The sequence below is a fragment of the Gopherus flavomarginatus genome, chromosome 8 (genome assembly GCF_025201925.1).
Source record: "Gopherus flavomarginatus isolate rGopFla2 chromosome 8, rGopFla2.mat.asm, whole genome shotgun sequence".
NCBI lineage: Eukaryota > Metazoa > Chordata > Testudines > Testudinidae > Gopherus > Gopherus flavomarginatus.
In genome coordinates this window covers 12027380-12053527 of record NC_066624.1, presented here as the reverse complement: position 1 = coordinate 12053527, position 26148 = coordinate 12027380, and the positions used below count along the sequence as shown (strand labels likewise).

General features: G+C 41.2%; 1 protein-coding gene across 8 annotated transcripts in view; it reads left to right on the top strand.

The window, feature by feature from the left end:
* Positions 1–25381, top strand: part of TBC1D8B (TBC1 domain family member 8B) — a 54199-nt gene extending 28818 nt beyond the window's left edge. For 4 of the 8 annotated variants that reach the window (XM_050964722.1, XM_050964727.1, XM_050964728.1 and 1 more), the window contains exons 8-21: positions 1781–1930; positions 7363–7513; positions 10372–10586; positions 11079–11196; positions 11863–12148; positions 13144–13273; positions 16336–16434; positions 17662–17730; positions 17940–18180; positions 19225–19290; positions 20775–20858; positions 22067–22123; positions 23158–23258; positions 24671–25381. In XM_050964722.1, coding sequence (XP_050820679.1) covers positions 1781–1930; positions 7363–7513; positions 10372–10586; positions 11079–11196; positions 11863–12148; positions 13144–13273; positions 16336–16434; positions 17662–17730; positions 17940–18180; positions 19225–19290; positions 20775–20858; positions 22067–22123; positions 23158–23258; positions 24671–25084 — 2181 coding nt within the window. In that variant the 3' untranslated portion in view covers positions 25085–25381. Of the gene's footprint in view, positions 1–1780; positions 1931–7362; positions 7514–10371; positions 10587–11078; positions 11197–11862; positions 12149–13143; positions 13274–16335; positions 16435–17661; positions 17731–17939; positions 18181–19224; positions 19291–20774; positions 20859–22066; positions 22124–23157; positions 23259–24670 lie in introns of those variants that run through there. The other 4 variants (XM_050964723.1, XM_050964725.1, XM_050964724.1 and 1 more) reach the window with 4 other exon arrangements.
* The last annotated feature ends 767 nt before the right edge of the window (positions 25382–26148 follow it).

Sequence of the window (26148 nt, the reverse complement as noted above, 5' to 3'; positions counted from 1 at the left end):
CTGTGCAATAGTGTTGTGTATGGGGCTCTTCAGTTTCAAAATGTATCCCTCAGAACAGATATGTGGAACTTGCAATTTTTATAGTGTTTCTGCATACTTTCCCTGTAGGCTTCTGCATTTAGGGCTTTGCTCTCATTGAAATTGATGGGACTTTTTTCTCTGACTTTCAGTAAGCTAACTCATAACATCCCTTCATCAGTAATCTTCTGCTTTGTCTGACCCCAAATACAGAACATGGTCTGCTAAGCTTTAACTTGCCATATCCTAGTTTTGGAGTGACATGACTTTCCGTAGGACAGTCCTACCTTGGTCTAACTGAATGTGTGTTGGAGAGGAATACAAATGAAAAGTGCTGGGTAATTCTGCCTGCTCTATCACTGAGAATATAGAGTCTCAAATGTAGATCCTGGCAAAACTTTATACTTTTGCCATTTAGAGACAACACATTTACTCCTGTGAGTCTTCCTACTGACAAGTACGCTTATGTGAGCATGGCGGATTTGGTACTTCAGCCGTTGAGGAGATTATGTACCATTTTTCATTTCCAACACACTTTTGGACATCAAGGATGGTCCCCTTCCCTTTCCAGAGGGCCATGCTGCCAGATATTCCCCTGGATGCAGGGATGTGAGCCAGAGTTGAGCAGATAGTTGCTATTATCCCAGTGGTTGCCTATAACTTTTTTGTTCCAAACCGAATATTCTGATAGTATGGCAGCTGGGTGGAGTTAATAGTTCCTAATAGTCCAGATGGGCCTCCCACTCTGCTGCACCCAGGTCTAGTAGTTTATATAACATCGATAGTAGAGGAACAGAATCGGTCGGAATAACTTGTGAAATAGTATCCATGAGCTTATGAAGCGCATACCCTGGATCAACACAGAAAAACTGTGTCATGAAAGGCTTATCCTCAAGATTCCATTCTTGAGGGTTAGAAATAACAGGGGGGAAAAAAGGGTTTAACTTGAACAGAAATGCTCCCTAGCTAGGGGTGCAGCACAGTTCTGTGACGTTTGGGTGCTGAGCTCTGCCTTCTCGAAAGCATTCACCTTTGGAGTGACCACACACACCCAGTTACATGCCTTTGTCTATATTACTTGACTAATAATCAGTTTGTCTATTTTCCTCCTTAATTGTGCTTTTAGGGTGGAAAAGATAATTGGCTCTGTATGCATACAGAAGGGAATATTCTGAACGGCAAAGCTGCTGAACTCAGTACATTTTGGCATTTTACTTTGTTTTGCTTATAGGTTTTGAAGTAGAATATTTCTCACCTACTAGGCTCCAGACCTTGCTTCTGAAATCCTGTTAGTAGTATCCTGTGGTAGGAGAGCATACAATGCATTTAACTGCCAGTACAGTACTTGGCAGTTTCCGTTCAGCTCCCATTTAAATCAATTGGAGTCTTTCTTTTCATTTCAGTGGAGTTGGATCAGGCCCTCATCTTTTTTGCAGCTCTCATTTTCATTAATGTTCATGTATGAATAAATGTTTTGGTGTGGCAATAAAGAAAGGTGTGTTTTTCAAGTGCTGCCGCTTAAATTTAAATAGGAAGCTCTACAGATCAGGACCACTTCATGTCCTATTTGCTCTGTAAGATTTCAGGCAGATTTGTTAATGCTGTTTAAAGTTTAAATAATAACAACAATGCATCTAATAACTATTGTAATTTTGAAAGGTGCATAACAAGTGGTGCTTGAAGATGAAACGTCAACTGTTATCAGTGCAGTTTCTTGCAGGACTTTTTAAGCACCTCTAACAGCTGTTAATGCATTCTGCAGGTTGCCACTACTTCTGACTCTGACAATCTGGTGGATTATTATGAAGGACAGTTAATGGCAGGTCAGAAAGGCAGCAGCAAGACTGTTAGCACAGAAGCTCTAATGACCGTATTCCACCCTCAGGATGCTGATAATCTTGATTCTAAAATGGTAAGAAAGAAAACAACTTTCCACAACCTTCTGAATCTAACGAAAAAGGATTCAAGTAAAATTGAAACTTATTCCAGAGAAAGCAGCTGATTTCTTTTATGGCTTTGGCAATTTTATCTTCTCTGCCTACTCTATATTTTACTCTACATTTCCACAGGGGCCTTATGTATTGCTGTATTCAATTTTCTGCTCATCTTGTTTAATAATGATATGCCTTATGTTCCCACAGCAAACTTCTCTCTGCTCCTCCACCCCCTCAGGGAGGAACTGTCTGTTATGTGACAGCGAGCAAGTACTTAATTTCACAGTCATTTGAACTGTCAAGACTTAAAACCACTAGAAATGGTTTGAGAACAAGCAAAATTGTGATCCAAACATCAGCTCCATTTGCTTACCTCTTTTCAGTCTCCTGACTTCTTGGTAACAATATTATGATTTGGAGAAAATGTTTCTCACAGCCCAGAGCATATCATTTTGTTAAAGGTGAAACAAAGTGGGTTTGTGGGAAATCTACTTCTTTTTATTGTTAACTTCTTTTTTAAAAAATCATCTTGCTTTTCACATAAAAAGTCCAGTTCTTGGAAACAGTGGAGCTCTATGAATGACTTGAGAACCAGCAGATTATGGCATTGCAGGGAGATTAGGCTAAAACTTTAACAATTGAGAGGGGAAGGGGTTCTTAGTCACTGTTTGAAACTGTTATTTGTATTTTCACCTATGAAGCCAGAATGTCTAATATAGGGAGAAAGGATGTCTTTGTTAAAGATGCAACATCCCTGCCTCCTCAATTAAGGCTGATTTGAATGCCCATTGAACCCAGTGGAAGTTCTTCCATTGGCTTCAGTGGCTATTGGATCAGGCCTTTACTTGGGGAGAGACCTTACAAACCAGGGAAGACCACACGTGGCATTTCTGATATTTAAGAGAAAAAAAACTTTTTGTCTGGGGGATATGAGAACCCAAACTCTTCAGTTCCCATTTCTTTTCCCTTTTGCAGATCATTTTAAAGTGCTTTAAAAGGATAAATTCTCAGTGCTGCTTATACAAAATGCAGCGGCAGTGCAAACACTTCCCCCAGACCGTGGAAAGAGCTCATGTTGTGGGTTACCTACTCGTTAATCTCTCTCCCTCTAAGATTGCAGAGTTCGTAATTGAGTTCATTTGTAGTGTATAAGTCTTGTGCTTTTCAAAGGGCCCTATCCAGCACTCGTTACTTACTCCATCGCTTCGATTCAGCCTGAGTAAGGAACTGAAACTGCTACTCCTGCTCATGCAAGTAGGCTTTACTCATGCGGTACTGAGTTTCAACTGGATTTCAGGAGAAATATATCCTTGTGTTTTGACAGAAAGTAGCCAATGTATGAAATTGTTCTCCAATTGCATGGCAGGTAAATATTTTAATCCAATCTGTACTTTATATGGAGCTAAAAATTTTCAGCCATCAGTTCAGCTACTCAAACTAACCCAGACTTCCATCTGCTTTATGTCTTCTTGTTAATTAATCTTTAGTACTGTTTATTTGGAATTGTTATATAGAACAGTTCAGTACTGAAGAACACTGTTTATAAATAAATAAACTCAAGACAGGAAAGATCAAGAAAGCACAACATGATAAAGATGTTGGTGCCTCAGTTGTACCTCTGGCATGCTCTCCAGCTCCCATTCCCAACGCTGTTCCAGATCTGTCAAACTAGGATAACACAACAAAGGGTGATAAAGGATAAATGTTAAATCAGAACAACCTGTTTTGCCTGCCAGGTTTGTAGAACATATTGCTTTATCTATGTAAGAGCTAAGTATGATTATTATTATTCTAAGTAAGGAACAATTTGTGGTATGTTGAAAGCAAATGATTTAAACAAATAGGCCATGATTTAGCGATGTAAGTAAGCAAGTGCCTACTCCTGCAGGAATTCTGCGCCTCAAAATTCTATGCACAATATTTTAAAACTCTGCATATTTGATTTGTCAAAATAACACAATATAACCACTTCACATTCAATTACTTGGGTAATTTATTTTAAAATACCTGTCAACAAGTATGTCAACTGCAGATTCCCCCACCCCCACCCCCCAAAAAAAATTCCCTAAGGAGTAGAGAGTTAAAGAAACCCCTACAATAACCCAGTTCCAGTTGGGAGATATTGGAAAGTGTAATGTGGGGACCCCCAGAGCCCCAAACACCTGCACTCTTCTTTCCCTAGAGCCCAGCCTTGGGGCACCCCAGCCCAGACACCTGTACCTCACTCTGCCCAGAGCCTTTACCTCCCCCCAGCTTCTGTACTGTCCCTCCAGGGGATGCAGTGCAGCCCTGCCCTTCCTCACCCTTGACAGAGTGGGGTCTCCCAGGCCCTCTCCCATAGTTGGGCAGATGAGGATCAAGCTGGGCAGCCAGAGCATGCAGAGCCTACATCCCCACCAGGCTGAGTGCAGCGTACAGCAGCCACCTACTGACGGCTGGCTGCCCCAGTTCCGCATTGGAAACATTAATTCTGTGCAAATTCTGCATTGCGCAGTGGCGCAGAATTCCCCAGGAGTGAAGTGTCTAACTTCAATCACATGATTAACCTCAGTGACTTCAGTGAAAATACTTTGCAGCATCAGGGTCTCAATACACCTTCCACGATTTGTTCAAGCCTTTGAACTAGGTTCATTATACAAAGAAAAGATTAAGACTGAAGGCAACTGATCCCTCGTGATCAATCTGGATCCTACTTCTGCTTCCTCATTCCTTTCTTCCTCCCCATTTTTCTTGTTGCAATTCCTTCTGTTACTCTCTCATTCTCTCGTCTGATTTCCTGTTTTCCTCATCTTGTTCCTACCCCAAAAGATAAATCTTATTCCACCAAATTGCTCCACTGAGAAGAATTTATTTTTCAACGAGCTCTAATAAAAAAAAATAGTGTGAGGTGTTCTAAAATTAGCCCAAGTTACAATGACTTTTTATGTAGAAACACATGTGTGAGAAATGGAAAACTGCAATAGAATTCCAGAGGGAGCTATACTGAGCATCAAACTTTTAAACACAGAGATCACTGCTTTGTGTTTAAATATTAAATTCTCTCATCACCCCTATGGGCTGATGTGAAAACATACTGGTGGTAGACGTTACTCTTCCTGCAGGCTTCTTCATAGCAGAGCCTAGCTAATGCTGTGACCTTTTTGCCTCCTAGCAAACTTTCCTGGCCTCTATTCACTCTTTTTTTTTTTTTTTTCTTTTTTTTTTTTTACTGTCAGTCTCTTCACACAGTGCAGACTTTCCCGGGGCAAATCTTTCCTGGGGCAGATTGCTGTCAAAGGGCTTTAGCACAACCATTCAAGTAATTGTTGGAAATGAAACAAAGATAAAGTTAACAAATTACAGGAGCTTTGTATTCTACTAGTAGCTTAGTTACTTAAGTGGCGTGTCCTCCATTGTGGGTTTGGTTATATTTTATTTCTACTGAAAATGCTTGTTCTTCTTTGTTAAAATCCAGCATGTTTGCTGCTAACATATAGTATTCTGTAAAGATAATCAGTCTCTTTTACAAAGTCTTCATGTTTGAGTATAGCAACCCTTGAATTAACATGGAAGGTCCAGACTCACTCTCATTGTAATAAATGAGAGTGTGACCCTGATTTCAATAGGAGCTACACCATAATTAGATAATTCTTTTGAGCCTTAAATTTTCAATATTGCAGGGTCCTGTGCAGCATCCAAAAGGAGTTTAAAGCCGCTCAGCACCACTGAGAGTGTCCACCAGTGTCATTAGTACTTAACTTCAGTGGGATGGTCCAAAATTAATTGAGCTGAGCCAGATTTCTCGAGTTTTGTCTTGCTTTGTCCATGGCATCATAGAGTTGTAGCCAAGGCCAGCCTTAAAATTTGCAGAGTCCTATCTGCCAGAAAGTAGTTGGAGAGAGGGCCCCATCTCTGTCATTGCCAGGGGAGAAGTTGGGCAGTGCAGAGAATTTTGAGTTTTCTAGGTCCCACAAGAGCATGAGTGGGGACACAAGTTGTTGGCGGTACTGCTGGGGCTTAAGGGCTTGATCTTGCTCTCGTCTGAGTCAATGGAAAACTTCCCTTTGATTTGAATGGTGAAGGATCGAACACCAAGCAGGTTGTTGGCATAGTAATGTCAAATGGGAAGATGTGGGCCCATGGTCACCTAGTCAGTGCTTGTACTGGGTATGGCCTTTAAAAGGGACATTCTACCTTCCTACGTTATTACATTGCAAATATGAGAAATGTTGCAGGAGGTATCCTAATAAGGTGAATAGGACACCCATTGCATCAAGCTATGACTGCCCAACCAGGGGGTGTGTTACATACTCTTGTGAACACTTTTATTTACAAAAATACTAAACAGAATGATTTATATCTAGAAGGATTATTTTAAAATGAAAAATACCTTTGATATAATTTATCATGTTTCTTAATTAGCCCTGCTATTTAATCCTTTGGATTCTGATCCTCTGCTACACATTTCTGCTGTTCTTGTCCATCGGTTTCTGTTGAAATCAACAAAGTCTTACCCTTAGGACATTCCTGGTACATGAAGCAAAACAGATGGTGTTTTCTACCAAAATCTATCTGAAACATTCAACAGCAGCCAGTGCTTAATTACTTTATAACCATAGCCTTTAAGATTCTGCTTGTTCTTAGCTGTTTTATACTGACAGCTTTGATTTAGCTGCTTCCGTCAGGACAGAAAATGAATAGACTGTAAGAGAACTTGGATATTTTTACAAAATAAAGCAATTTAAACAGCTGTTTTAATGCACTAAAATTAATTTTAAAAGGGGCTAAGGGAGTACGCAGTAGGTTAACAAACTAGACTTGTGCCTCTGGAGATCAAGTACAGAGTCTCACAGGTTTGTTGGTCTCATTCTAGTCCCTTGTGAACATCACAGAACCATAATTTAGTTCATTCTGAAGTCCAGCAGTGGAATGGCAGTGGTGACCTAGGTGCTGTATTGACAATGCTTTTTGGAGCATTTGGGAGAACTTTGTGGGCAGGCTTTCCCAGCACCTGTCTGCACTGTCATACCCACTGGTTAGCTGTGTTGCTCCTTTGTACTGTTAATCCTTTCTGGAACTGTGCCACTTCTTACACCTTTGAGAATTATGTAGACTTCACTGATAGTGTCAAAGACGAAGAAACAGGCTGGGCTGTCTGCATATTGATTTTATAAACTTTTTGCAATATCAGACAATATAGACCAAATATTTTAAGGGAGTGTAAAAGTCTACATAGGTTACTCTGTATTCAGTAGGTCAGATTCTGTTTCCATTTACACCAGTGTAAATCCAGAGTAACACCACTGATATCAGTTCTGTCGCTCTCAATTTATACTGGTAATACTGAGGGCAAAATTTCACCTTATACTTCTTAATGTGTGAGCAGACTTTTTCATTATGCTTAATGGGCTTTTTGTTTTTGTTTTGATAGTTGAAAGAAAAAATGAAAGAGCAGTCCTGGAATATCCTCTTTGTAGAATGTGGACGTGGTGTTAGCATGTTTCGGACAAAGAAGACTCGAGATCTAGTTTTAAGAGGGATCCCAGAGACCTTACGAGGAGAGCTCTGGCTGCTTTTCTCAGGTATTGAATAGTAATTAACATGAAATAATTTTATGGAGTTGTACTACAGAAATATTCTAGTCAACAATCAAACACACTGCTTCATAAACTGCTGTTCTCTGCCAGAAGTAGATAAGGATCTTGCTTTTATGCAAGGAATTAAAACCAAACCAAATCTGCAGTCTTTACAGTTGGCAATCAGAGCTACTGACTCCAACTGCTTTTAAAATTGTAGAGGTAAAAATGTTTGTTTCCTTGGTGATAGGGTACATGCTGTATCCTTAAAGTTCAAGGGAACAGTTAGGTTGGAAAAGACACTGTGTATGTGTGTACTGCAACTGGGATCCTGGGTGGACAGATTATCTCTAGCATGACTACAGATAGCGTACTAAAAATAGTAGTGTGGACGTTCCGGCTTGATCTGGAGCTTGGGTTCTGATGCCTATAGGGTGGGTTAGGTTTGAGCCCGAGCTTCTGCCCCAAGCCAGAATGTCCACATTGCTATTTTTAGTGCACTAGCTTGAGCATGGCTTGTATGAGTCTGTCTACCCGGGCTGGGACACTCGCTCCCAGATACAGTGCAGACGTACTCTTTAAGACTGTGTCCTCACGTAGCAGGAAAAACATATTTGCTAAACCAGTTTTAAATCTTTTGTCAGGGATGGCAGCTTCACAAACTAATAGAGTTGCTGTAGCAGAGAAGTATCAGAGGGGTAGCCGTGTTAGTCTTTGCTAGTCTAGCAAAGAGTCCTGTGGCACCTTATAGACTAACACGTTTTGGAGCATGAGCTTTCGTGGGTGAATACCCACTTGGTCAGATGCATTCTCTGTAGCAGAGAATTTGCCCCATCTTTGCAACTATTTTCTAGACTAGGCACCTTGAACCAAAGTACAGAGCTTACAAACATCATGTGCTTCACTTGCAGTGTTTCTAAAGATGCACATAATCTCTTGTGAAAGTTACAAAGGTACTTTTATGGCCTTGTCGTAGTATATTTCCCCAATCTGAACCTTAGAGTCCAAAAGTTGGGGTACCAGCATGAATTCCTCTAAGCTCAATTACCAGCTTAGAACCTGTAGCGCTGCCACCAATCAGGACTTGGAGTGCCTGATAAACTCTGGTCTCCCCAAAACTTTCCCTGGGGACCCCCAAGACCCAGACCCCCTGGATCTTAACACCAGGAAAGTAAACTCTTTCCCTCACCAGTGCCTCTCCTAGGATTTCCCTCCCTGGGTTATGCTGGAAGATCACTGTGATTCAAACCCCTTGAATCTTAAAACAGGGAGGAATGTCCCTTCCCCCCTCCCGTTTCTCCCTCACCCAGAGGCAATACAGATTCAAGCTCCGTGAATCCAAAACAAAGGGATTCCACCCTTCTCCCCGCTCCCTTCTCCTTGTTAAGTACAGACTCAATTCCCTTGAGCCTCAACAAGGGGTAAAAATCAGACAGGTCTTAAAAGCAAAACTTTTAATAAAAAGAAAGAAAAAGTAAAAGGTGTCTCTGTACTTTAGATGGTGAAAGTTACAGGGTCTTTCAGCTTATAGAAACTGGAAAAAAAGCCTCCTTCAGCAGAAATACAATTTAAAATACTTCCAGCCAAATACACATTAGAACTCTATCAGCCAGATACACATTTGCAAATAAAGAAAACCAGTTAAAAAGACTAAACCGCCTTTCTACTTGCACTTACTACTTGAATAGAAAATTAGAGCCTGTAGTACGTCTGGTTACTCTCGGATCCCAGAGAGAACAAAACCAAACCCAAAAAACACAAACAAAGGCTTCCCTCCACCGAGATTTGAAAGTATCTTGTCTCCTGATTGGTCCCCTGGCCAGGTGTTTGGTTCCCTGTTTGTTAACCCTTTACAAGTAAAAGAGACATTAACCCTTAACTATCTGTTTATGACAGGCCTTCATCCCTGTGGTATAATATTTGTATTGGAATGCTTCACAAACACTAATTACTTTATCCTAGCAACACACTTACGAAATAGGGAAGTATTATAATCTGTGTTGTATAGATGGGGAACTGAGCGATTAAGTCACTGATTTTTAGAAGCCCTGAGGTCCTGCAGCTCCCATTGACTTCAGCACATGAGACACTCACCCAAATGACTTGCTCAAGGTTGCATAAGAAGTTTGTGGCAGAGCCAGGAATTGAGTACAGGTCTGTCTGACCTTCCATCCAGTGCCTTGACCACAAGACTCTTTACCCCAATATCAGAGATGATTTTGTAACTCTTCTAGAGGTTCAGTTTATGACCACAATCTTAGAAGTAATTTACCTAGCATGTTTTAGCTCATGCTGAGTAGTTCTGACTGCAAGAGATTTGTAGTTGCTAACTGTTGTTGAAGTATCTATCTGTACATTTATTCTTCACTTATCAGCTTTGTATCTGAGCACCTATGGTATGTGATGGCATGAAAATTTTAGAATGATCCAAATGTGAAGTACTTTTTGAAAATGCGTTTCTCATAAAAGGCTTGGTCAGTCCACTACCAACTTTTCAGGGAAGAAAAACATTGACTCTACCAGAAAACATTTGTAAAATTACAGATGGAATGAGGGCCTTTTTGTGGAAATCAAGAGAGAACTTAGGGTCAAAATCTGATTTATAATAGAAAATAACCTACCACCGTATTTAACTTGAGCCTAGTTTTCTACTTTGCTACTCTTGTAATTCCAGTGTAACCCTACTGATCTAAAAAATGTTACTCTGATATAATACTGGAGTAATGTTCTGGGAATTGGTCCCCAAGGCTTCATTATAGTCCATATAACTTCAATAAGTACTAAAAGCTATTAGATATATTGCAAAGATGTAGATATTCCACTCTTTCTGTCTTCTAATGCTGTGCAATAAAACATATTGGCAGGTGCCGTTAATGACATGGCTACAAACCCCGGTTATTACACTGAACTGGTGGAAAAGTCCCTAGGAACGTGCACTTTGGCTACTGATGAAATTGAACGAGATTTGCGTCGCTCCCTACCTGAGCATCCAGCCTTTCAGAGCGACACTGGTATTTCTGCACTCAGGAGAGTTCTTACAGCCTACGCGTACAGGAATCCCAAGATCGGATACTGTCAGGTAGAATACTCTTCAGATCATCTGTATGGGTCTTCTAAACATCAGTAACACTAATATTTAATACCAGTATAGCGATGCCACACTTCATAAACTCGTCACATAAATCCCTGGGGTTTCTTGCTTCAGTGGTTTACTGGTGGTATAAATTTCAAAACATTATACAACATTGACTTTTATATAGGGTTTGTCACCAAGTTCTGCCCGTGCCTGTGACATGATTTTATCTGCCGTAAATCTTGGATTTATGCTAGGTTGACGTTATAAATCTACCTTTATATAGCTTAAATGTTATATCAGGCATTTTAACTGTGTTGCAGCATAAGTCTAGTACAGGATATAGTTGCAGCTTACCCCAACTGAGCTGTAAAATGATGCAATGTAAACTATGCTTTAAAAATGTCTATAATTATAGCATGCAGTAAATCTGAAATGCACTGCATGCTCTTACTGTCTTTCCTTTCCAACACCTCTTGCCTTGATTGAATGTTGTAGGCAATGAATATTTTGACATCCGTGCTGCTACTTTACGCTAAAGAAGAAGAAGCTTTCTGGCTATTGGTTGCTGTATGTGAAAGAATGTTACCCGATTATTTCAATCGTCGAATCATTGGTAATGTTTCTGTCTTCTAGCAGTTTTTAAAAAATAAATGTAACAATCACATCTTGAAACAGAAGTGAAGAACTAGCTAAAGTTTTCATGTGTGGAAAAATGCTGGATTTAGTTCACTGCTGTAGTTTAGAAAGAAGAGTTGAAAATAAACAGGAATATTCCTGTTTGTGCAGGAATTAATGTAGCTTTTTATTCCTGAGTTATTGCTGTAGAGAGAAACTATTCAGGAAATATTATAACTTGTACCATATTACCGTTTTCCTGGATTTGTATTCTTCTCCCTGATTCTGCTGGCCAATGTTTGGTGCTTTTTTTTTTTTTTTTAAGGTTTTCTCTCCTCTATTGCAAACAAGGGACATTGGCTACATAGGAGGAGCAATGGAGCTGACTATGTACTATCAAAAGAAATAATATACTACTTGGTGTGCAGTTATGCTAGATACCCACACGTTGTCTTGATGGCTCCTAACAAATTCGGGTCATGCAGGTGTTTGGTATAGCCGCACACCCAGATCTGCTCATGTTATGCCTTATGTCATACCATGGCAGCAGCTTGACCTGTTTTATAATGAAGGTATGGTTGTGTGTGAGCCTGATTCCTGGGAATGTCTGCTGCTTTATTTCCTATATGAAGATTTGGGTGGCTGTTTCGTTGTCCTCCTGCAGGGGCCTTGGTGGATCAGGCAGTGTTTGAGGAACTCATCAGAGATCACCTGTCTCAGCTGACAGACCACATGACAGACATGACGTTCTTCTCGTCCATCTCTCTCTCCTGGTTTCTTACCCTCTTTATCAGCGTGCTGCCCATTGAAAGTGCAGTCAGTGTGGTAGACTGTTTCTTCTACGATGGGATAAAGGCAATCTTGCAGCTGGGTCTGGCGGTACTGGACTACAACATGGACAAGCTGCTGACCTGTAAGGATGATGCAGAGGCAGTGACTGTTCTAAGCAGGTATCTGTGTATTCTTCATTCCTAAATGCAACTTGGAAAGATATGAACCTACAGGTAGATTTGCCTCTTAGAAATGGCTGACAAATCATTAGACCTGGAATTTCAAAGGAGCCGAGGGAGTTAAGTCTTCAGCTCACACTAAAATCCAGTGGAATTTGTGTGCTCAACTCCATTAGGCTCCTTTGAAAATCTCAGCCTTAGTTGTTACCTCTTCTTCTAAAACCACAAGCACTTTGTACTGTTTAAAATGGATACAAAACCTACACTCGCGCATTTATAACCCCCTACCCACCTGCCTTTGCACAGCCATCAAGCTAGTAACCGAAGCACAGTTTTACAGCTTATGTTTATTGAAGCTTACATATAAAGAACGGGTTGGAGTTTGACTTTTAACTCATAAGATCGATGTGAAATCCCTTCTTCCTTAGTACCCATACACAGTTCAGCTGGAACCAAACTCGGCTGTTATGCTGATTTAACAGTCATTTAAAGATAAAGAACAAAAATTGTAAACTTGTTTTTAACAGCTTCGTCTAAAATTTTGCCTAGCTGTAATATGTATTTTTTTGCACATTTTATCCAGCCTGCAGCAGTTCAATACATTTTAAAGGGGCTCACGGTAATTTGCTTCTCAGCAGCAAATAGGAAATGACTGCTCTGTGGAGCTGTTTCTCTGTAGATTATGGTTACTCTTGTCCATGAATGTTGATTGAGGGTATGTGTAAATGATCAATGCGTGCAGATCAGGACCCAATTTAGCAGAGGCCTGTGGGTCAGATTAGACTGACAGGTCCCCATTCACCATAATCTTAGTCTTCCTTTCCCGCATAAATAACCCAGTCTTTGCTTGCCCCAAGACAGATGTTCTCTTTTTAGTGCTCCCTCTCCATCCACTCTTTTCTTCCCCAGCTTATTAGACTCAGAGATGTTGTCGATTTCACTTTGCTTTGGCAGTCGGCTCTCACTAACATTACGTCTGTGTCACTTTTGTGCAGATTTTTCGACAGCGTCACTAACAAGGACAGTCCATTGCCTCAAGCTGTGCAGCAGGCTTCAAACCTGAACGATACAAAGAGTTACCACCCAAAAGTGGACATAACCGACCTGATCAGAGAGTCAAACGAAGTGTGCATTCTTTTGTGTATTATGTTTTGTGTCATATGTTTGCATTTTCTCATTTGCCCTTTTTAAAAATTGTTTTACATTAGCTGAAGTAGTTACAGAATCATAGAAGCTGCAGAAACAGCAGACCACTCAGATCACTAGTCCATCCCCTCTGCTAGTCCCCTGAGCTTTGTCCAATCTAATTTCCTAGGCTATGGTACTTTTTTATTGTACCTGAAATGTACTGGGCTGGCAGTCCTGGGGAACAGAGTCCTCTAGGCACATGGCATGCAAAGCAGTCAGTTGGGCTAGCATCCCCCAAGTCAACTCTTTATTCGTGGCAAATTGGCAGAGGCAGAAACTTCAATCACAAATGCAAGACTTTGACCTCTGCAGATTGCAAGAGGTGGTGGAAATTGACATTCTAATGTCAGCTGCCAATTTAAGGAGTTACTTATGCTCCATATTTTGGAACAGCAGTGAAGTAGACATTGATGGGGAGGCAATACCCAAGTTAGAATTGACCATGATCTGCTGTTTAGGTTTTTACCACTTCCTTTTCCCCCTCCCTGTATGAGGTTGGGTTTCTTCAACGTCTGCTGGTTTGTGGCTCTCTGGTCTGGTAAGGAAATTGACTTAGCTTCTGTTTGTTCTTCTTGCTAACATGGATTTTGTATGAGGCATTTCCTTCCTTGGGATGATTTGGAACTAAGCTGTAATGTCTACTTTGAAGCACTTTTTGGTTTCAATTTCTGCTGAGCCCATTTAGGATGAAAGGCTATACCAGAGAAAAGAGTAATCCACATTCTCTCTTTACTTGTTTCTTTCCATGGATATGAGATACCCTTTTCGACGTCGACTGGTTATTGTTCCAGTGAAAGGCCTAGAGCAGTGCCTCTCAAACTTCTGTACTGGTGACCCCTTTCACACAGCAAGCCTCTGAGTGTGACCCCCCCCTTATAAAGTAAAAACACTTTTTAAAATATATTTTAACACAGTTATAAATGCTGGAGGCAAAGCGGAGTTTGGGGTGGAGGTTGACTGCTCGCGTTCCCCCATGTAATCACCTTGCGACCTCCTGAGGTGCCCCGACCCCCAGTTTGAGAACCCCTGGCCTAGAGCATATTATTTTCAGTGAGGGCATTGGAGAACAAAGTGGAGTGTTTTGTGCTGAAGAGCAGTTTCTGAATAAATGCACTAGCTTGGCCATGAAGCTAGCTGCTCATGGTATAATTTGTGGAGAAGACTAGAATAAAATTCAAAGTCTTTTGATTCCTGATAGGAAGAGAGGCATGGGTTTGCAGTCTGAGCACAGGACTAGGAGCTGGGCTTCTACTTGTAATTCTGACTCTTGACGTAATCGCATAATGTATCTGTGCTTCTTTTTTCCCTCCCTGAGAAATGGAGATATCGGTCTAGTTTCTACTTTCTCAAGTGAGCAGAGGTAACATTTATTAATGTTTGTAAAGCATTTCGAGATCTTGGAAGGACAGCAAATTGTTACAGGCCTGACTGCGTGTCTGTCTTATGGAGTGCAACGTCCTAGAAGTCAGTGAGAATACTAGCTGGGTAAAGGATCACCAGGAGAGCTAGGTGCAGTGGTTTGACAAAATGAAATTTCATCAAAATATGCTGCTTCACAAAAATGTTTCAATGAAGTTTTTGCCAAGAAGGATCACAGAGAGAGACTGAGGCTTGCTATAGTCTAGTGGTTAGGGTACTAGCCTGGGATGTAGGAGACCAGGAGACCCAGGTTTCCACTCCCTGCTTTACCTCAGTCAGGGATGAGTTTTGTATTCCAAATCACTCCCAATCCAGCAGAATAAGGACCTGAACTGGAGTCTCCCACATCTTGGTCCAGTGTCCTAACCACTAGGCTGTGGAGTGTGAGGGTCTCCCCTCCCACACTCCTGATGAAAGAGACTGTTTCAACACAATATTGTTTCCACAGAAGGTTGTGGTTTTGTTCCAAAGTGGAAGGAACACAAATTTCGAAACCTTGAAAGTTGCTGCAAAAGGGAATTATCGTGCAGCCAGTTCTAATGACTAACTCTGAGTAAGGGGCTAGAAAATATGCCTCGGCTGTTATTGCCTCTCCTGGGTGTTGTGAAGATGAGTGAGGCTATGTCTGAAGATGAAAAATGCGAGAGCCATGTTTAGTTTGTGTCCTTTTATGACTTGGACTCCCAGGTTCATTCATTTTCAGGCTAAATCAAAAGGAACAATTTTTAGTTTGTATATAGAAGACCCTGTAGTTCTTAATGAATTGCATCTATTCAGGATTAGATTGTAAATTTACAATCTACCCCTAATGAAGGGCATTGAATAGCAGCCCTTCCACAGGAACAGATCAGGGACCTTGTGATGGAATTGAAATTCCCTCCCTGATTCCCCCTTTGCTTCAGGAAGGATGTAATCTGCTTCTGGTCTTCCTTCATCAGTTCAACCGTGCTGGCCAGCATGTGGAGGACTCTGATCATTACCTACCCCTGCCTCCTCACTTACATGGAAGGGGTGTAACACCCCCTCAGAGATGACTTCTTCCTCCCCTTCCCCACACATAGATGGACCCACCCCTTGCAGGGTGATTAAGGGGGCACCTTACACCCCCTTAATCCCCTGTGCTGGTGTGTACAGAAAAGGACAGTCCCATCTCTTAAAGTATCTCTACACAGCAAAGCAACACCTGCAGCTGGCCTGTGGGGCTCAGGCTGCAGTGTTGTTTCACTGCTGTGTAGACTTCTGGGCCTGGGCTGGAGACCCAAGGGCTGGAACTCTCCCACCTTGCAGGGTCTTAGAGCCCAAGCCTGGAAGTCTGCACAGCAGTGAAACAATCCCACAACCCAAGCCTGGCGAGCCGAAGTCAGCTGGCATGGGCCAGCCGCATGTTGACTAGTTGTAGTGTAGAGACACCTTTTATTCATCAGTAAGTTTCCAGAGCCCAGGCTTGCTTTGTGTCAGTACGGCTGGTCCTACTGCTATTTTTATTGGCAGGAAAAGCAAAAATATCCATATATATGAGCAGCTCTGTGGCTGGAAGTAGCTGAAATTCAATTTCAGAGTTTGGGGTTTTTTTCCCTTAGAAATATGGTGATATTCGATACGAGGATGTCGAGAGCATGCGCTGCAGGAACAGGCTGTATGTGATCCAGACCCTAGAAGTTACTACAAAACAGAACGTGGTAAGTGTCCTGAAAGAACAGAAGCTGTGAACCACGTGCAGTAGCATATGTTGCCTTTCCTCGGCTGGTCTTCCTCCCTTTTGGAAACTGCCAGCGTATGAATGAGGATGACCTAGAATATCCACAGATGAGTGAATAACTCCTTGAAGGCTGAAATCCCTCTCTGATGGGTGTCTGTAGTAAATGAGGGTTTGGTCCAAGATGGTTTGAATTTGTGAGCTGCTGCTCTAGGTATTGGTAACACCATAGGATTCCAGGGACTCTGCACTACATTTCTGTGACTCTCAGCACTGATCAGAACGGGCTGATTTGTATTTCTGTGTGCTGCTGCTAAATTGTTAGTGTTCCCTTAGAGACATGAGGTAGCGTAAAAAACCTTTAGTGACCCAGTGAAACACTGAGCACTAAGGTAATAACAATTAATAACTTAATTTAATTGTACATTCCGTTTTGCAAGGAAGAAAAGGAACAAAGTACTAATAACCAATAAACCACCAATGAAACACCACTGAGGAGATAACAGTATTGCAATATAAAAAGGATCCCTTTTTAATAGTGTACTTATGTTTAACTTTTGGTGCCAGTAGCTGCACGTGCCCCTGGAAATTTAAACTCCCTACTGTGAGTGAAGGTTGCAATTGGTTTCCTTTGCTTGCTTGTTTCTTCAGTGGTTGACCCCTAGTAAATAGCATTAAACCCAGACTAATACCTCTTTCTACAGTAAACAGTCACTGGAAATGCTGCAGTAACCTACTGTGAGCACTGAGACCATAACTGTTGTATTTCTTGGCTATGGTTAACATATTGTGAATGCGGATGCTGGTCTTGCAGCTGCAGTTGTGTACTTGAATTCCTCATTCTCTGTAATGAAAAAAAAACTTTGTTTGCATGAACTGAAAGTGCCATTTGTCTTATGAATGAAACCTCGTATTGCATTAGTATACATAATCTGGTATATAAGAGTTGGCTTCTGGTTTCTATTGTGTAGGATCAACAGCCGCATGCAATGTGCTTTGAGTTTATTCTTCTCTTTGGGTTAGTATGTGGTCCTTGACTTGTTTCCAGTCGAGATTCTGTACTCAATTCCCTAATTGTAAGCTACAAAAAATCAGTAGGAAAATTCAAACAACCTCTATGCGAGCTAAAATCTTGGAGAGCGCTGGAATAAGACTGTAGAGCAAAGAGGAGGAAGTCACCATTTAATTTTTGTATTTTAATTTATTTTAGCTGCGTGTTGTGTCCCAGGATGTAAAATTCAGTCCTAGTGACCTGGAAGAGCTTTATGAATTATTCAAGGTAAGGTGCTGTTTTTCGTTAATGCCCTCTGTATTTAGGGTCAGTTCTAATAAGGAAATGTCACAATTCCAACCCAATGAAAAGGAAGATTTAATTTATACACTTTACAATGTCATCCTCAAATAACACTGGAAACAAACTTAAAAATCTTTTTTCCCCAAGCAGAATTTTCCTTTCTCCTGGTCTAAAACTTTGCCTTTTCTTTGTAGAAGGAGCATTTTCTGTCCTGTTACTGGAGTGCAAATAGCCCTGTCCTGAGACACCATGACCCCAGTCTGCCATATCTGGACCAGTATCGGATTGACTGCCAGCAGTTCAGGGTCCTCTATCACCTCTTGAGTCCATGGGCACATTGTGCAAACAGGGACTCTCTTGCACTGTGGACATTCAGATTGCTGGATGAAAACGCCGATTGCCTTATAAACTTCAAAGAATTTGCCTGTGCACTTGGTATGAGACTATCGAATGCATACACTGTATTGATATGGGCTTAATCCAGCAAGGTGCTGGGTTCCATCAATTCCCTTTGTTAACCATTGGAATTGAGAGCGCTCAGTATCCTGCAGGATCAGGCCCAGCTATGGACTAAATGAACCACTTGGCTTACAGAGTATATTTATAACTTCAGATGTGGGGATTGCTTAGGCTGGTTGACAATGGTTTAAAATGATTAGTGCATGCTCTGGTTGTGCCCTCTATATATAAAGGGGGCAAAGCAGTTTCTGTTATCCTCTGACTTCACATTCTAGTAATTTTTCTGCAACATTGGGCTGAAATTTTCCGTACTTGGTCTATATTAATGCAACTTTAAGTATGAAATTCCCGAAAGCTAGGAAGTTCAGAAGTTCAGGTTCTGAACAGTGTTAACTTGCCCATATTGCACAACCTGTCTGGCTGATTAAAAGTACTTTCCATGCTATGTAACATCACACAGACAGCACGTGCAACCCAGCCAAGTTAATGTAATTTTTACTGACTTTTTATTTATTTAGCTGTGAACTAAATGCAACCTTAATGTTGCATTAACATTTTTTTTGCACGTCTGATATTCTGGAATACTGTTGTGTAGGAGTAAATGTTTAACAAAAACGCCAGGAGTAAATGTTTAACAAAAACGCCAGCAAAACATCACTGTGATTTGTGATTTCCTTATGTGGCAAGTGTATTGTTCTGTGCATTCAGCTCTGCCTACATTTCTGTCTGCCATGCCTGCAATTTTAACCATTACTGAGAAGGATTCTCTAGCTAAATAAACGCGACTCTCTTTGTCTAGGTACTAAGAGGAGGTTTAAAATGTGTTAACATGTGAAACATCCATCATTTCACAGTCTAGACAAACCCAAGTTCAGCTGCATGGGATAATACTTTTCTTCAGCCTCCTCTCACATGTCCAACTTCAGTCACGCTCAACTGTTGCTGTGTTCATGCTAGTCGCCTTTTCCCCCCAAGCTTTAAACTAATTGAATGGAACGTCTTGCCTTTCTCCTCTAACAGATGTCATGTATAATGGAAGTTTCACTGACAAACTGAAGCTGCTTTTTAAACTGCACATCCCTCCAGGTAAGTTTTTAGCAGTGTTGTTTGAGGCGTTTTCTCTTGGCTACTACTCTCTTTCCATCACTCTTTTTCATTCTTTAATTTTCCAGGCTTGCACGTTCCTCCTTGTTTCACTAGTACAAAGTGCACACTGCAGACCCACAGCTGTAGTACCAGGGCCTGCTTTACCCAGTGTGGTGTATTCCACTGGACCAAGAAAGCCCTAGTACTTTCCTAGAGCACTTCTGCTTTGTCCACAGGGACAACCATACCCATATGTTTGTGCTACCAAAGAGCTTGTCACTGAGTTTGTTATACGCTAAGTGCTTTTCAGAAGCCTTATGTCCTTATTTTCAGCCACTGATGTTGCTACTAAATTTGTACCTCTGCTCTGTTACATTGTATCGTATTGACTTGTCTGTATTTTGCCATGAAAGTCTGGACAGAGATGACATGGAAAAATGCAAAATCTGGTTTGATTTCAGAGGTGATGTAAGACTATAGGACTTGAAACTGTACTAAATCCAAATGATAAAGCCCAGGTAAAGTCTAGGAAGGAAGGTAGGTCACCATACATCTAAAGATGCACCTTTTTTGTAGAGACATTTGTTCACTAAAGACCTAATCCAAAGCCAACAGAAATCGATGGGAGTCTTTCCATTACCTTCATTGAGTTGCAGACCCAATCCCTAAGGCCTCTGTTCAGCAAAGTACTTAAGCACGTGCTTAATTGTCTTAACTTCAGTGGGGCTAAAGCATGTGTTTAAAGTTAAGAACATGCTTAAGTGCTTTGCTAAATTTGGGCCTTAATGTGGAAAATGTTCTGAGAAAAGGCGGGATCTTTTGGGAGCTTAACCACCAGTCTGGGAGTCAAGTAATCGTGTTTCTTTTGCCTGCTCTGCCAGATCTTGGGCAATTCCCTTAACCTTACAGGGGGGTTATGAGTTTTCCTCACTTATGTTTCTAAAGCACTTAGTACTTTTTGGCTGAGGATTTCAAAGCCCTGAACCTGCAAATGGGTCTGCACAGGCAGGCCCCGCTGAAGTTTGCAGACCTTTAGAGAGGTGGATCCCTGCACCTGTATGGAGCCCTGCTGACTCTGGTGAGAATCCACCTGCACTGATTCTGTTGCAGTATCAGGGCCTAAATCAGTGCAGTTTATTTATAAAAAAATGTTTTGTTTCCATGTTCTTTCAGAAACCTTTACTAATGGCTGTTCGCGGAGCATTTTGGTGCCATTAGTTTTGAGTACAACTTCGTCCAGCAGTGGGGTTTGTACTGAGGAATTTCATCTCCACGCTTAGAGATTGTGCTAAATGTTCTATATTCTTTTTCTCTTTACTGTTATTTCCTTTTTTTTTCTTCCCCCACCCGCTCCTTTAGTTCATGTAGTACTGAGAGACCATAAGAAAGTTTCTTGGCTGTCACTATGTTGCCCTTTCCGGTATGCTGATGGCCCAGGTACCACTATGTCCGCTTTTGATTGATTGCACTAATTTTTCCTGCAGCTTTTACTGAAGTGGAATCTCTAAGCCCTTCCAAAGGTGATGATCTTTCAAAAGAAGAGCTGATTCATTTCAGTCAACTCAATGGTAAGCCCCAGCATGCTTGGTTTATTACAAAGAATTAGTGATATTCTATTAACTCTACTGCAGTAGAGCTCAGTCACCCTAATCAGGACTGGGGCCTATTGTGAGAGGTGCTGTATTAATGTACATGAAGACACAATTCCTGCCACCAAAGAATGTTTATGTAAAATGTACCTCTCGATGACATGAATCCTTTATAAAAGCCCCACCCTTGAAGATCATATATATCCACAAGGCAATGCAGAAGTTCTCCATAAATATCCACTTACTCTCTTCTCAGAGTGTTTTTTTCTGTATCACTGTGTGTTGCCTCAGGTTGAAAAGCTGGTTAATGGCTAGATTTTGTGGAATACCACAATAAGCAGTACTTAGTTATTATTTCATGTGTTTATTTGTATTATGGTAGCATCTAGGAGCCCCAGTCATGGGATATAGAGGTGGGTGCTATACAAACACACAGAACAAAAAGACCCAAGGAGCTTACAGTCTTAAGAGAGGAGACAGTGGATAGAAACAGACAGATGGGAAAACACAAGGAACAATGAGAAAATACTGGTCAGCGTGATAGGCAGTGATCTCAGCACACCAGAAGCCTAATCATTGTTAGGTTTTCTTTTTGTTTAACTACTGCCTGTATGCTTATCGCTATACTCAGAAACAAAGGAAGACTCCCTGCCCCAGGGAGTTGAATAGCTAAATCCATAATGTTCTTGAGGTTTCAAAAACCACCTTCTCCATTTCTAAAATCCCATGCAAAAAGAGGCAAGTCCCAGTTGCCAGGGATCTATACAGAACATTTCCTTTAGGAAACTCAGTCATTGCTCTTCTATGGAGTTGACTTCCCTTTTCTCCTTCATAAGCTGTGTATGAGAGGTTTAGCTCCACAGTAGCAGTACAATATCTGCAGTAAACATTCCACCAGCCTCCACCAGTCTTGAACATCTGGGGGCGGAGAGGTAATAGGGAGGATCTGAGACTATGCAGCTGACTCTGGCTCCTTCTGTCTCAGCTAGCTCTGCAGTATGGTTGGCAACTCTTGCTCTTCGGTGCATCCATTTTGCTGCTTCTCTGTGACAGCCGAGTTCAGAATACAAGCAAGCATGTGTCTTAAATAGCCTTGTTGAAGAAGGGAGTTTTGATAAAGGGAAACACAGTATAAACTCAATCTGTGAAAGAAACACCAAATACTTTTTTTTCCTCTTCAAATGTAGTTTCCTCTCCTGTGGATAGTCAGGAAGCTGATGCTTTGAAGAGAAGCCCAGAAAAAGGTAAAGAATCGCGATCAGCAAAGTTAGACTCTCAGTGACACGATGTTGTGTTTAGGGGAGAGAAATCGCGCACATGTGTGGAGAGGAAATGGAGCATCTTGGCAGCATGGCTGCTCCTGCGTGATGGCATTAATGTCTAATCTCTTTGTATTGTTGGGCTTACTCGGGGCAGGTCACAGGTAGGGGTTATATTCATCTCTATGCCCACAAGTCTGGCTAAGGCTGTTGAGCAGGAACTTGACTGAGGGTACCAGCTCATTTCACATAACTCACTAACATTCACCTGTTGACTTTTTGTCATTTCTATCTGATCTGGTGTAGATTTGAACTGATAACCTGGAGGAGAAACCTCTGTGTCTGTTACCAGCTGAAACATCAAATGATTCCCTTTCCCTTCCCATGGTTTAACTCATGTTTTAGAAAAACCAAGAACATTTATTACTGAATTGATACAGATTGTGTGGTCAAGTAATTTCAGACTAGACATTGTTCATGGAGAAACATATCATCTTGATACTTCGCAAAAACACTGTCCATCTTATGGGCCAAAACTGGTACTTCTAACTGAACTCCATAAAGGCTTTGGAGAGAAGCTGGATCTGAATTCTCACATCAAAATCTGTCCCTGCAATTGAATCCCAAGCTTGGTTGGCAAATAGCCAAAATCTCACAAGGAAAATTGACCTCAGGGTATCTGTACCATTTTAAGATTGTGGAAATTCACAGGAGTTCCATTGTCTTGCGCCAAAATCCTGTGAGAATATCTCTGCCACTGTCAGATCTGAACGAGACCCCTAGCCCCGACTCTGCTTCTCACCTGAACCTTGGCCTAAATGTCAGCCCATGTCTTTTCATAGTTCTGTATAGGAAACCTTGTGCACTGGTTATATTTCTTTCCTTTAATATGTCATGATCATGTCCAAAAAAAAATATAAACCAAATGTTCCAGGACACATGGGAACATCTTCTGCTAAGAAGTCACAAGTGGAATATGTCAGAGATCCATTAGTTCTGAAATATTCTTTTCTCTCAAGCAGGTAAAGAGAAGATTGATATTCAGGCATATCTGAAGCAATGGCAAGATGAACTTCTTAAAAAAGAAGAAAATATTAAGGATTTGCCTAGAATGAACCAGGTAAAACTGTCTCTCTGACTCCTGTGTCAGTCTAGTTTTTCGCTTTATCTCTCCTTGAGATCAGCTTAATGGCTAAAACGCCATGTGTTCATAGGGTCTCTTCACTTTGAGTCCTATACTTTAACCACTAGACTGTCTTTCTAAACTGTTATAATCCTGGCTGAATGTTTTCATTGCCTCTAGTATTCATTAAGGGCGCTACGTCTAAGTGGCTTAGGCCTGGTCGACATATGGTGTCTGTACCAGCATAACTGTCAATTAGGTGTATGATTTTTTTGCCAATGGTTATTCCAGTACAGCTCCTAGCCTGAATGCATACCTCATTCTGAACCACTATAGTTAAATGGTACAAATTTTGTATCAGGAGAGGCCCTCAGGAGCACAAGTCACTTGAAGGGCACATCTGAAAATTCCACCATAAGGGTCCATTACAGGTAGCGAGCTGTTCGTTCAGGTCTCCTGTAAAATCACTGCCCCAGAAAAAGCAATGTACTAAGCACCAATCATAGTAAATCATCGCTCTTGATTCTTCGAACAGCTGCAGTCCGTAATCAAGACTTGAACCATGACAGAAGTTCTTGTTTATAACCACATGGTAAATGCTATACGACAGGGTTCATCTGTTGTTCCTGATACAGAACTCTAAATATTGCAGTAGCAAACACAGCAGAAGGGGACCCTCCATAAAGTTTCTCTTCAGTTAAGGACAGTCCTGTGAGCTGAGTTGTGCTCATGCATTTCCCAAAGGTCTATACAAGTATTTCTCATTTGACTGAGAATTTCATACAGACCGTTTTTATTGTTCAGGTTACTTTTTTCAGTTAGCATAAGACCAGCAGGCGGTGCGAGGTTATACTTAATGGCGGGAGGGGGCACAGGGCAACAGAAGCCCTGTGTTTAATCCTTGTCTGAGATGAAAGACAAATCTTGCCATTTCCCTGATTCCATTTCCCTGATAGTTCGTGCTCTGTTATTTAAGTGTTTGCCAGAATTCTCTGAACATGACTTTAGTTCCCATTTATAACACTCAGCCTGGTTCTTATGTATTAAGGCATCAATGGAAGGGGGAGAAAAAATCAGTCTTTTTCTGACTAAGACCCTTTGTTTGATTCTAGAAGAGTGTCTAAGCAATCACTTACCCATTAGAAAACATTTATAGGAATGACTTTAGTGCCATTACAAAACAGCTGCATGCATCTCTTTGATGGATGTAATAATGATCCATTCTCCCTTCTGGGTAAGGTTAGGCATATTTCAAAGGGGGAGATGGTCATGGTGCTTTTAGAGGATGCTTTTCCATGAGAAATTATTTTAAGAAGGTGGCAATAAAGAATAGTAGCTAAAAAGAAAAGCCTGTTGCTAGGGCTTTGAGTTGATGTTCTCTGGACAGTCTCCTCCTTAACTCTCCCTAGTTCCAGTTCATCCAGTTCTCAAAGACTTTATACAACCTGTTCCATGGGGACCCTGAAGAGGAGTTGTTATATTGGGCTATAGCGACTGTCACCAGCCTCCTGCTGAAGATGGAAGAAGTTGGGAGAAGGCTACAAAGCCCCACTTCGCCAGCCAAAAGCCCAGCTTCTGCAGCAGAATCCAGCACGGACAGCCAGAACATGCTAAAGAGAGACAGTGCACCCGAACAGACTGAGCGCAGGAGTGTGCACAGCACTCGCAGAGACTGCCATGAATGGTCTTTTGCCTTTGAGCAGATCCTGGCATCCTTGTTAAATGAACCAGCTTTGGTGAGATTTTTTGAGAAACCTCTAGACATAAAAGCCAAGGTAGAAAATGCTAAAACTTCACAATTAAAAGCGAGAACCAGAGTATAGGTGTTTGCTTTTTTTTTTTTTTAACCTTCGCACCCTGTGTAACACAAAGGCCATTGCTGTGGAAAGTGAGCATTGTTTATATTGAGAATGAGATTTGAGGATTTAGCTTTAACTACCAGATAACAATGTGTGTTGAAGTAATTAAAAACACTTTGAAGCACAATCACATCTTTGTGTTGTTCAGAAATTTCAATAAAAAAGGACAGAAAAGTAAACAGCATTTTTACCATATTATACAAAATATGCAATATTACTAAAAAATACTAAATGTGACCCATAGAGGGCACTATTGCAAAACTTTCTGTATGACTATTATTACTGGTTGCATACTTCCTGATTTACTGTTCATTGTGATGAATATGATGATTTTCTGCCATCTTCAGTTATAAGTAGTACTTGACATCTAAGTTTTACTTTCAGGCTGGTTTAATTTCAAAATAACCATTTCTAAATCTGCATGTAAACTCTCACCAACCCAGGGCAAAAGCCTCAGTACTAAGGGGAATAGAGTTTTTGGACTGGTAGCCTTGATGGTCGCAGGAGCATTGTTGATAAAGAAGGAAGTTTCCATTCTTTTACTTATTGCTGTACTGTAGTGTTAATCTTTTCTTTATCAGACCTCACTGGCTTCTAGTGAATAGCTGGTGTCAGAGCTGGGCCTGAATCTATGCAAAATTCAGACCAGAATCCTAATTTCCCAAATGGCACCATTTCTACATTGGATCTGTACGCCCTGGAATTTTTGGGACCCAGATTTTGCAGCTCGGGTGTGTTTTCCATCTGACTTCATGGTTTCCTGCATCAACCCAGATGAGTAGGTTACCCCTTCCCGCCAACATTCTGTTTCCCTGAGATGCAAGAATGGGGGAGTTAACTGATACTCTTGTGGCTCCCCTGTTGTACAAGGGTGAGAACGCTGGGGATGGATCATCAAAAGGTGTAACTTCCAATCAAATGTATTCCAGTGTACTTGCTGGAGTCGCAAAGAAACTGGCAGACAATGGCTAATCTCTTTTTCTGTATAAGGAATTAGGATGTGATGTAAAGCACTTAAATTTTATCTG